The sequence below is a fragment of the Haliaeetus albicilla genome, chromosome 17, assembly GCF_947461875.1.
Source record: "Haliaeetus albicilla chromosome 17, bHalAlb1.1, whole genome shotgun sequence".
Classification (NCBI taxonomy): domain Eukaryota; kingdom Metazoa; phylum Chordata; class Aves; order Accipitriformes; family Accipitridae; genus Haliaeetus; species Haliaeetus albicilla.
The window spans coordinates 4,509,367-4,522,083 of NC_091499.1; the positions used below are offsets into that span (position 1 = coordinate 4,509,367).

General features: G+C 36.3%; 1 protein-coding gene across 2 annotated transcripts in view; it reads right to left on the reverse strand.

Annotated features, from left to right (window-relative positions):
* The window catches only part of COL9A1 (collagen type IX alpha 1 chain), a 69,925-nt gene that overhangs the window by 22,141 nt on the left and 35,067 nt on the right, over positions 1-12,717 (reverse strand). For both annotated transcript variants that reach the window (XM_069804599.1, XM_069804598.1), the window contains 13 exons: positions 12,459-12,491; positions 12,295-12,351; positions 11,514-11,567; positions 10,172-10,225; positions 7,788-7,841; positions 6,298-6,351; positions 5,511-5,564; positions 5,279-5,332; positions 5,108-5,161; positions 4,829-4,882; positions 3,684-3,728; positions 2,826-2,879; positions 2,668-2,721 (listed from right to left, as the gene is read on the reverse strand). In XM_069804599.1, the coding sequence (XP_069660700.1) occupies positions 2,668-2,721; positions 2,826-2,879; positions 3,684-3,728; positions 4,829-4,882; positions 5,108-5,161; positions 5,279-5,332; positions 5,511-5,564; positions 6,298-6,351; positions 7,788-7,841; positions 10,172-10,225; positions 11,514-11,567; positions 12,295-12,351; positions 12,459-12,491 (675 nt within the window). The remainder of the gene's footprint in view (positions 1-2,667; positions 2,722-2,825; positions 2,880-3,683; positions 3,729-4,828; positions 4,883-5,107; positions 5,162-5,278; positions 5,333-5,510; positions 5,565-6,297; positions 6,352-7,787; positions 7,842-10,171; positions 10,226-11,513; positions 11,568-12,294; positions 12,352-12,458; positions 12,492-12,717) is intronic.

Consider the following 12,717-nt stretch of genomic DNA (forward strand, 5'->3'; position numbering starts at 1 on the left):
GCGCAAGTCAGCCCAACCAACCAGGGCCCCTCAGAAATCTCTTAGAGGGGCTATGCTATCACATCTTAGGCAGCTAGATACTTAACCTCTGCTGCTAATGTTAGGAAAACACATATTGCATCCTAAATTCTTAACAACATATATATGCTGGCCTGCATACACAATGAGTTTGCTCAATTTGCTAGGCAAGTATTGAACTTTAAGTTAAATGGTTACTTAAATGTTCCAAACTCTCTTTTCACTGCAAAACCACAGGACGGGATATGTGTTCTCCAAATGCTAGCAATTTAAAGGTTAAATAGCTGAAGAAAGACAGGGATGAAAAAAAGCAGGAGCAGGGGTCAGTATTTTCTGCAGACACAATATGAAAAATTAAATCTTACTAAATCTCAGCAAATATGAAAGAAAATGGTTAAGCAGCTTAGGGAGCATGGCTAAATTCCACTGATTAGGAATGACACTGCTGTTTGAGAATTGCTTCCTTTGGGCCACCTGCCATGATGACTGGCTTACAAAGGTTTAAATCACAAATGAGTTTGGTAATTACTTGGATTGGCTAGTATAACATGAAGCAAACATAAGGTTAACCAACAAAACAATTAGAATGGAATGGAGAATATGTTTGATTTAGAAACAAAAGACAAAATTTCCATGTTGCTCCAGTTGTTTTCCTGTTTTACTGAACAGATGGAATAGTAAACAAAATAAACAAAAGTAAACCTTTTTTTTCTAAGGAAAAGCAATGATAGACTGAAATGGTACTTTTTAAATAGTTTTCTCCTAGGGATAATTTGTCAGCAGTGAGGTAAAAGTCTCCCAACACATGAGTTTGCCTATTTTTAATTAGAGCCAGTTATCTTGTTTTCAACCATTTATCAACAACATAGTTGTTATTCAAGGCTCTTTATAGCTTTCAAGGAACTATAGATGAGAAGTAGATTACTGTTTAATGTTCTACATGCAAACATACTTTATTATCAATAATTTACTTCCTTTCTCCATTTTGTTTACACCAAATTTTTTTCTTTCTATGCGTTTGTCCTAATGCTCACATGTTTTCCAAAATGAGTGCACTTTGTAAAAAGAGAGAAAATAAAGGCAAGATATCCAGATGTCTTGCTGGTCTCTAGAGTGATAAACAGAAAAACCATTGTATTTAATCTGCATTAAGTATTTCTGTCCAACTACAGGGTTATTAATAATTAACCTTGCATGTCAACTCCTGTTCTATGGACTGCTGATTTTGTAAATTCATGTTCACATTGAGAGGATTAAAAGCATAGTTTAGCAGATTACAGTGCATTATCAGAGTGGGCAATTACTCTGGTCTGATTCAATTATAATTCTTATTCCTGTTACAAGTATACAAAATATCAGCTCAAGAACAGGGCTGAAAACTTTTTCTAGTGCACCCAACACTTTTAAACACAAACAACAACAACAAAAATGTTTATAAATTGGATATATGGGAGGCTGATGATGATACCTGTATTCCATCCTAGTAAGTGTATGCTCATATAATCCCCTTAATGTATCATTCATAGGCAGCTGTGGACACAGCACTCATACAAAGAGTCAGTCTAAAATAAATGTGATGTCATGAATTAATGCATCTAGCACATGATAACACAAACCACAGAAGAAAACAGAAGAAAATGAAATCTGCTACTTGGCTGACTGCTGCTGTGTAAGTTAATTCAGAGAAGATATTCCTGACCTGTGAAATACCCCTACAAATATATCCCTATCTGTAACTCTCTAAGCCCTGTATGAGGATAACCCTACAACTCCATAAGTAACACTGTTATGTCACTGTATGATAGCAAAAGCTCAGAAAATTCCAGGAAAGTATCCCTAGGGTATCAGTGGCAAGAGAGAAGCTTGCAAAAGCAATTGGTTACAGAGCCTGGAGCCTTGTCAATGCCGTCAGACTGAATTTTGGTATATGACAATTTTCTTCAAATCACTGACCCTCTCATCCCTCACAGAAGGATTAACAGCAAAGGGAAATTAGATCAGCCTTATGTAACTTCAATCCATGCCAGGTCCACTCTAGAGGGAATCAGAAATCTGTACCCAGCAGACTCTCTAGTACCCCAAGCATGCCTCAGGAACAGTTGTCCTTTGTCTTCAACACTGAGCCTTAGCAAATGCCATCAGTTCACTTTCCTTAGCACATTTATTTCCTGCAGCGAGCTACCTACCCAGCAATAATTTCTCCAGTCTTCCAAATCTTTCCAGTGTTAAGGAAAATCTCCAGTGAAAGAAACTACAATATCAGTGTTTCCAAGTAGAGATAAATGCTATACTTCACATCACTATAGCTACAGGAGTTTGGTTCCAGCTTTTTGTCACAAACCACCCTCATTGCCTCTGTTTGGGCTTTGACTCAGCATATTAAAAAAACAAAGACCAGAAGAATACAAACAAAGGTTTAAAATTTAATTTATCACCAAAGCCAGAAACAGTCATATGTGCTTCTGGATTTCTCTATGTGATGATGCACATCCACCTGGTACAGAAGGGGGTTAAAGAACACCTAGTATTTACCTTAAAAATTAGCACTTGAGCTGAATAATATTTTTACCTAATTGTTAGCTTCAGCAACCATAACTTGAGACACTGCAATATTACATATGCTCAGTAAGAAATTTATTCAATACTTACTGGTGGTCCTCGGGGTCCTGTTGGACCTGCTTCTCCCTCTGGTCCCTGTTCACCCTGTTTTGGGGATAGGAAGAATGCAACAAATTTGAAAAGTGATTTTTTGCACAATGCAAAACTTAATTTTTTCTTGATCTTTTGAAAAAGATTAATGATCTTACCGGTTTACCAGAATTTCCCATCAAACCTGGCACCCCAGGGGGACCTCTATTACCCTGTTGGACAAAAGATGAAAAATATTAGCCAAGCCAATAGTATACTGTTCCATTTTAAAATAAAAAATAAGGAAATCAAAAAGGTCTACAAAAAAATAAGGCTGTATTCATTTTTAACTTCCACCTTTATTTTGGTTTTTGTTTAACTTCCACCTAACTCCTCCTATTCAATTTTTCAAAAGCCAGGTTTCAGTTCTTTTGTTGTTTACATACTTACAAATCCCAAATAGACTTGATTGCTGCTCTCAAATCACAGAAGGATAATATCATTCCATGTAATTTCAGAAGAAATTCATGTCTCAACCTAGTTTTCTTTTTCAATTATTTAAAACTAAACTCAAACATTATTGTCTGAAGCATTCCATAGTCTCAACCATACAATACTTTTTTAAACTTAATTGGAATAGATGCTGCAATTGGGTAGTATGTAAATAGAGATGACGATCTCTGTGATTCAACCAACTTACGGCAGCTATAAATATCCTTATTATGGGATCCCTCATTTCAAACTGTACTGAGGTACCCATGTCACATGCCTCCTCTAGCAATGACTTCCACACATTTAAAAGGAAATGGTCTTTTTTAAGTATCATTTAATGCCTAGAATCATGAAAACCACATAATGTAGAAAAAGAATCATGAAAAAGCAGAGGATTAGAGTTGATAAAAGAATATATTTAATTCTTTCAGCCAAAGGCTTGTCTCTTACCAGAAGGGAAAGTCAATATAATTCCACTGAATACTTTAGAACTTGATAAGCACAAATACAGTATTGTAAGAAAGTCAATACTCAGGATGATTTACCTTTGGGCCAGGAATGCCTTTCACACCTGGAGAGCCTGGTAAACCCTGAAAGAAACAACATTTGCAGTGTTTATTTGTTGTTAAGGGGATTGGAAATGGTGTTAAAAAACATCTTTCTCATGTTAAAGTATTTCTAGTCCTTTTACTTGATATTGAAGCACTTTTATCCAATAACGGACCAAGCCTGAATTCTTTCTATTTACAAAGTAACAGATAAGGAGTATTATCCCTGCTTCATAAATTGGCAAAGGAGCATGGAAAAGTGAGGACTTGTGGCTTTTTCTGGCTTAGACTAGAAACAGATTCTCAAGACCGGAGGTAGAGAGTTTAAGAGAGATTTTTTGTATACATTTCATCCCCTCCTCACTTGTGTGCAACACCTCATAGCAAGTATGCTTTTACCAAATTTTCTGCCAAGCTTAAGAGCTCACTTCGTATTACAAATTTACTTCCGCTTCTGTTTTAATACAGCTCCTTCACTATATCCTCACAGCAATTACTCCTATAGCATAGTATTTCAAAGAAGTTTCTATTTAAGCTTTTGACAGTTGGCACATTTTCAAACTTACTCAGTTAATACGTGAGGATTACCTTCTAAAAAAGTCCATAAAGCACTACTGATTCCCTGTAACTTCACCCCAGGGGATACACCAGAAAACTCCCTCCCTGCCCCGCAGAAAGAAGCATAAGCGTGATGCATTCCAGATGTTCTGAGCCAGCAGAATATCAAAAGGAGATGATTGTTCATCTAAGGTATGTTAGACTAGCAGGTTGGCTCTTCCAGCTCACCCTGGGAATAGGTTTGGCCCTAGTTAATGCAATGAGACCAGCTCTAATTGTGGGGTCACACCATAGTATCCACAGAATCTCAGATATAAGAAACCCTAAAAGAATTACATACTGGCCACAAATGTTTTGTAAGACCAAGTTCCTCACTACAGTACCATGAGGAGATTTAGGCTTTTGTGCAAAAGTTTTGCATACACATAGCAGAATTTCCCCTTGCGTTACAAGTACTCTTCCTGGGCCTTCTGCTTAGGTTTTCACTTAAATTACTCCAACACCAACATCAAACTAACCTATATACGGCCTTTCTGTGGTTTGAACTGAGCCTAACCTTCAAAGGTAAAATACCAGATACTTACTGGCAGTCCCTGAAGCCCTGCATCACCTGGAGCTCCAGGTTTTCCTGGTTCACCCTGAAAAACATTTTAAGTTGTAATTTATGCAAATCAAACAAAATGGAAAATTTTATTTCTGGAACACAGAGCTGGAGTACTTTTGGATCTGTAGCATGGGAAAGTTCATTCAATTACCTTAATGATGCACATGAAGCCACAGGCAGCAGCACAATAAAAAGCCACAAATGAGTGAACAAATCTAGGGCACTACCAAAGCTCAGATATATGCCAACTGTGCCTTACTTTTGCTCCAGGCATTCCAGGGATCCCTTCCCGGCCATCGACTCCTGGTAAGCCCTTGAAAGAAAAAAAAAAATGAAAAAAAAAATTAATGTGGTGTTGTTATTTCACCCAAGCAGTCTGATACACAAATTAGCATGACATGAAGCAAATGAAGAAATGAAATATACATACAGACTCTCCTTTAGGCCCAGGGAGACCATTCATTCCTCTTGTACCTTGAGGGCCCTAAGAATAATAACAATTTTAAAAAATGAAAATAAACACATTGAAATGACAGATGCAAAGAATGTCAACACATACTCATTCAGATATGCATTACTTTAGGAGTACCAATTATGCTGTATGTTTATATAAGTAACCAACGTTTGCAAGTCAACAGAAGTTGAAATTTGTCTATACTCACTCTTTCACCCTTCGGACCTGCCTCTCCCAGTGGACCTCTCTGTCCTTGATCCCCCTACAGGAAAAAAACCAAAAGATTACTTTAGCAATAAACCCAGAATAAACTTACTTGTATTTATTATCTGAAACCTCCAGTAAATCAACAACAGTACAATTCATACTTGGTTAAAGCAGACATCTTAAACCCATACTATATTTAAAAATGCAGTTTCTTAAAACTGCAGCTGACAGCTACATTTTAAAAAACACACTTGAAGCCATCCCTTTGGAATCCAGGAGTGTCTAAGCAAAGGATGTTGCACTCACTTCTTGAACCCATACAGTTACTGGCTATTCCAAGCATAAATTCCAGCTGCGAGGGCAGGGAGTGGGTAAGAATTAAAAAAACCAACAAAGAAAACACCACCAAATAAAACAAAACCCCAAAAATCCCCACCACAAACAAAAGGGCACAAACTGCCCTGTACAGGTTTTGTTCTAATGAATTAATATTTTCCAGTTTAAAACCTGAAAAATTCCAAGCCACCCTAATGCACAGTAGCACTCAGAATGACGAGGTAACAATAACATACTAAGAGGCTAAAATGTGTTCATCCACCCCATAATTCCTTGGGGACAGTAAGAGATTCTGGACTTGACATCACTGTCATATCACTTGTTCATCTGTGGGGAATCAATAGAATTGGATTAATCAGCGGCTTTTCTGATTCACAGCCACAAAGTTTAAGGACTTAGTATCTAACTGGGTAGACCCTGGAAAGTGTTTGGCTAACACACACTCTACTTACAGGTGCACCAGGAAGACCTTGGGGCCCAGGCTCACCATCAAGCCCACGAGCTCCCTACAAAACAAGTAGATAAGACATTAAAATGAAGTGCTGAAACACTAACAACTTATGGTCCCTCCTGGTTTGCTGGGAGTTGCAAATCCTCTACAGCTGAGGTTTTTTTAAAGCTCTAATTTAAAAAAAAAAGCAAAGCAAAACAAAACAAAACAAAAAACCAAGAAACCCATGAAGGAACCTTGGAAAACTTTTTTTTTTAAATATACCTTGGTTTTTTGCGGAGTTATAAAAGCTAATATTTTTTAACTATGGAAAAATGTCATTCAAAAAAAGACATTCAGTTCATTCTCTAAAAAATCATACCAGACAGCAAGGAGGTAGACCTTTTCATGCTACTTCAGAAACTGTGTGTGTCTTCCTTAATAATACTATATCCTTTACCACATAATAGAATAGCATCAAAATGTGAAGAGAAATCATCAAGTGCAGTGCAGCTATTTTTATCACCTATGTTTCAAGGAAATGATGTAATCGCTACACTGTAAGTAATTTTAAATGGAGAGAAAAAAAATGTTTTCGAAAAAGATTTACAAAGAATAAGGAACTCCTTTGTCAAACAGACGTAGTAAATATTTCAAATAAATAAAACAGCACAAAAATGTAGGCAAATAACTATGAAGAATTGAAAGATACAAAGAAGGTCAGAAAAGCAAAGTAAGATAGTAACAGCTTAGCAAATGTGTCCGAGAGGTTAGGAAGGAACACTCATGAGAAGATTTATAATCAGGACAAATTTGATGTCGTTTCTAAACATAGACAATCATAGAATAAGGTTTCTGTGATTTCATTTCTGGAGAAGGAGACAATGGCATGATTGCTACATTTTACTCCTTCCAGAAACTTTTACCATATAGATTTAGCAAGATCATAAGAATAGAAACGTAAGTCAGTTTTGAAATAACAGTTAGAAACACTTTGATGAACAGCAGGAAAATTACCCAGCAAAGTCAGAGCCCATATAAACATGAATCCCACTGGCAGCAATTTAAGACACAAAAGATGCAAGAGAGAAAAAATGGAAAAAGAACAAACTCTCAATAAAAGATCCTGACAAAAATTGGGACAGTGGAAGCAAAAGGCTTCAGGAAGATGCAAATCACAGGAGGGAATACTTAATAAATTTTACCTTTAAATAAAACATGCCATAGTTTATGACTGCTATAAACTTGCTGTCTTGCTAACTACGTACTTGCACATATGCCAAACTATTATAAATCCAAGAACCAGAGGGAAAGGTGTGAAGAGTACGTGTACTTCATTAATCAGAAGGACCAAGCTTCCCTCCTTCCTAACCAGGAGTAGCTGTAGCAATACAGCTGGTGGGGAGAGAAAATGCAGGGGAAAAAAGAGAAATTTAAATAAGCTTTAAAAACATTCAGGGTTGTACATTTTTTCATCCAGGCCATTTTATGGAAAGAAACATTAATACTCACTTTGGTACCTTTAGGTCCCATTATACCAGTTATACCTCTGATACCTAGAATGCCCTGAAAATGAAAAGTATATTCAAATTATGCTTAAATCTTTTCATCAGAACTGTCCTAGTTTTCAGATGGAAGACTCAGAGTTCTACATGCTTTCTTTATGCTTATTTTACTATTTTCTTAGCATAGTATAAAAGGAGAAACCCAGCTACATCTGTATTAGAATATTTAATTTATATGGTAATTTGATATTTTACTAGTTTAAGACTTTTTAAAATAATAACAAAACTATTAACTTGAATGCTACAACCACAAATATGCCTTAAGGACTGAAAATCACACTGATTTCTCTTCTTGATTACCACAGAGTTGAAGCATTTTCCCTGTGCAGCTTGTGTGAGAGGAACACATGAAAGCCAGATTTGCAAAAGTGCTAAGTTGTCTTAAGTGGGGTATAGGACAGGTGCAGGAGAAAGATACCATCAGACTTTATAGAACCCTAGAGGCAGACAAAATTGGGCAAGGTTTTTGAGAATACAAGTGCCAGGTTTATATGCCTGCCACACCCGAGAGGCTGGACTGTGTAGACATCCCAGTGCAGCAGGATGTATCATAACTATCATCACTTCGCTTCAAAATACAGTCTCATGGGAAAGTTGGCTTTAATTTTTTCTCTTCCTGAGAGACTGAAACTACATTACATGTCTGCAGAGACACCAAAGCCTCAGTCATAACATGTTTGTCCTGCAACAAGAAGAATGCACTACAACTGTGTTACAAGAAGAATGCACTATAACTGTGTTAATGAAACAGCTACAGGCAATTCAACGCAGCATAGGCAAACCTACTCCTTGACCAGGCTCTAGATGGGTAGCCCTTTTACTTGCTCCTAACAAGGTTAGATGGAATCTTGCACAGAACATATAAAGCTTTGTCAGCCCGAAGGTGAGAAAAATGACGATAATGCAACAGTGACTACAGCAGCCCAACAAGTGAGAGACCCACCAAGATGAGAGATGGAAGTAGGCACATTGTGGTACCCACTACTTTCCATCAAAAGCAACACCTCTCCCAGAGGAGACAATCTTATGCAAGTCTTCTTGTCTGCATTACATAAAACTGTTGGATGCTGCTGTGGAGACCAGACTCCTAATCCCTTCTATGGATCTCAGCCTTACATTCATTTATGTAAGAAACATACAAGAAAATACAACAGAGTATACAGCCTCTCCATCTGTGCCTCTAACACATTGTCTAGCCCCTTTTCCATACGTTGTCTATCTGACATCACTTTCTGCATATTATGAATCCTACATTTTAATAAGAAACAATTATTTTAAAGCTTGTTTGTAAGGTCATCAACTGGTGAAACAGTGAAGTGAAATGAGTAATGCATTTTAAAAAAAAAAGGGGGGGGGAAGGAAAGTCAATCTCTAATTGGTTTTTAATTCTACTCTGTTATTTCACAGTGACTGAAGAACTTTACCAAACCAAGTTAAATGTTGTTTTATGTTTATAGAGAATTCTGTAATTTAGGATTTGGATATCATGTGGATCAAGGTAAGCTCCTGTATAATATCACATCTGGACACCAATGGCATTAAAGAAATAGTTTCACACCTCGGGGAAAAAAAAAGCATAAGACTCCATCAGAATATAAACTATAGAAATTGAATGTGTTATGTCTATGCCTATTTCTCTTACTTAGAATGACCCCTTTATTCTTCTCCTTATTGCCTGTTCAGCTGTGGTAACCATAAGAAGAGCTCCTCACAAGGAAACAAGCTGAGGCGGTATGTGCCATAACAGAGAAGTCAAGTGAAGCAGGACAAGAAAATAATACAAAAATCATAGGTGTGATTGAAGGATGCTTCTTTGGCATGCAAAAAGGCAAAAAACTAAAGAAAAAAAAATTTAAAAAATAAAAAAAGAAAAATCTGTTCTTCAGTGGCTGCTACTTCATCCTCAAGTCTTACCTAAGCCTGAATTTCACAGTTAACCATGTTTTAAATAAACACTAGCTTTGCAAGGATGAAGTCAGCATTATCAAAATTATGGAAAGGAAGGCCAAGAAAAAAAAAACACAAGCAAAAAACAAACCAAAAAAAACCCCAACTACTTGCACAATCTAAGCACAACACAAAATTTAGGACATGAAATACTTTTTAAAATAAGCCTTTCCATAGAACTATTTAGAGCTTTGTGCCAAGTGATAATGTAGCTTTTTGGAGGGACTTAAATAATTCTACTTTCACTCACAGACAATATGGCAGAATAAAGAGAAAGGTGTGTGGAGATTTTATAATATCTGTTTTCCTACAATAAGAAAGAAGGAAAAAAGATATGACATAATAAAGCAAATGGGTAACATTATGTAAGAGGAAATACTTTACTGGAGGGCCTTGAGCTCCCACTTCACCACTGGGTCCTTGGTCCCCTTCTTCACCCTGGGAAGGCAAAAGGAATACATCTGTAGCTAATCCACACCATGCATATTGCTCTCTTATTGTAGGAGGTACATTTACTACTTATTGTTTTCTGTCACTATGTCCTGCTTGAAGGAAATCCAAATGAAGTCACACTACTTCCTCAGAACATAGACAGATACTCATTTAGGTTCACATTCCATTCAACTATTAGTCAAAAGGGTAATTTCAAAGCAACCCCAGTATAAAGAAGAATAATGATATTTTATTCTTAATCTGTCATTCCTTTGTTTCTTGACATTAATCTCTCTAGTTTTCTTGTTCTTTTAGACTAAAAGTGTAATGAAGGTATACTCATATATGTGAACAGACTGGATATGCTAGTAGCTCTGCATCACAATACCACATTGCGCTTCAGAATCTTTTGAAAATTAAAATGGAAAAATGCCTTATCTGGTCAAATCTCTCTCATACAATGATAGTGCATGCTAATGGAACGACACTACTTACTGCCAATTTAATTTGCAAAAAGGGATTTTGGAGCATAAGACAACTGCTCAACATCCAGGAAAAAAATTGGCAAGCTGTTTCTAATAAATTAATATTCCTTTCAATATGCTTAGGAATAGAGAGCAGGGTTTTTTCAAAAAAACTTTTCTCTGATGCTTTTCCTCCACCATTGAAGCATGGAGCAAGGCTGTGCAAATCTTCTGAACTTTTCTTACAAATATTTCAATATTAAACAAGGTTAATTTAAATGAAACACCTTAACAGAGTTCACATTTCAGTCTTCAAGCTGAATCGGACTTGGCCTCTTTACTATAGTTATAATCTTTCTTTGCCTATGAACTTGTACTGAGACAGTACTGTGTCCTTTCCCTCTCAAATACCTTTTTCCCCTCTCATTCTTCCTGTTACTACTACTCATCTGTGCCACAAAACAATTTACTTGGAAAATCCACAGAATTCTTCTGATTTAAATGTTTGGAAGTTTTCCAATTAATAAATTTTACTTCAATTTTTGCCATGAATTCCATAATAATTATAATTAAATCAAATGATCAAAATAAAAAGCAAGAGGAGTATGACTGCTGTATCATAATAAATACAAAGTACAAGTGAATAAAGAGTAGAGATATGCCTTTTGTTACTCTGGAGCATTATGATATGTAGTATCTCTTCATGTATTCTGGTAAAACAATTAATAGTTCTAACAAAATATAATACTGGTTTTGATGAAGAGGCTAAACTACTATTAGCTTGCTAAAAACAACAGCAGTTTCTCCTCTTTTTTTTTTTCTTTTTTTACCTTATAACCTTGTTTTCCGGGTTCACCAGACTCTCCTTTTGAACCTTTCTGTCCCTAAAAGAAATGTAAAAAACATAATAAATAAATAAATAAATACGAGATTATTCAAAATTAAAATACTGAGTTTTGCGAAACAGATGCAGACTCCTCAGAACTATCTTGCTGTTCCCTCTGCAATCCCCATTCACCACTGCTTCCTCACCTATCCAGTTAACACCACATATTAAGTACCATGTTCAAAAAGATCTGCTCCTGGATCTAACAAGGCTGTATTTCTAGACAGGTTAGTATTTTTTCTTATGTTACCCCATAACAATTTCCTCAGGCCAACAGTATTCCTAGAAACCAGCAAAGAATACATTAAAAAAAAAAATCTTAGCTAAAATGAGACTCAAAAAGTGTTCATTTCAATTTAGTATGTTACAGGTCTCCCAGGAAGAGAGAAAGAAGGAAAAAAGACTAAGGATTTGGGAGAATATTTAGAGTTTCTGGAGTCAGACTACAAATGGTGCAGAAAGTGAACGAAGCAATCCTTCACATACTCTAATCTTTTCAGGACCACACATAAATTTTACCATGAAGATTACAGCAGTAGTAAGAGAGATTTCAAAAAGAGGTTATTTTGGCAGTCAAGAGTTGAAATAACCCTAAACATCCACACTGATGCAATGTTTTTTGAAATTAACAATGAACTGCCCTTCTGTCAAGCTAGCAATTACCCTCCCTAGTGCTTTGAGACAGTAGCTCTGTAAGGAATGCTTGAACAAACAGATTCTCTTACCTTCATTCCCATTAAGCCAGCATGTCCTGGGCGGCCAGGTGGACAAGCATTGGGACACTGGAAAAGCATCCACATAGTTACTACCACATAGGTTGAATATGGTTGCCTGAGATTACTTTAAAAGAAAAGAAAAAAAAAAAAAAAAAAAAGGAAAACTCTCTTACCAACGGGTCACCATCTTGCAGGCCAATTGTCCCCTAAATTAGATGAAATTAATCAAAGTCACTAAAAGAGAAATAACCAGACCTGACTCATTAGACAATATAGGCATCAGACAAAACAGAAAATACTACTATCTGAAGCTGGAATCAGAAGTATAATCAACCAAAGGATCTCTGACATGAAGCACCTAAACTGTAGGACTTTATTGTAGGATTGCAGGTACCTGCGAAATACTGTCCTCTAACTTAGATCAACTTTTTT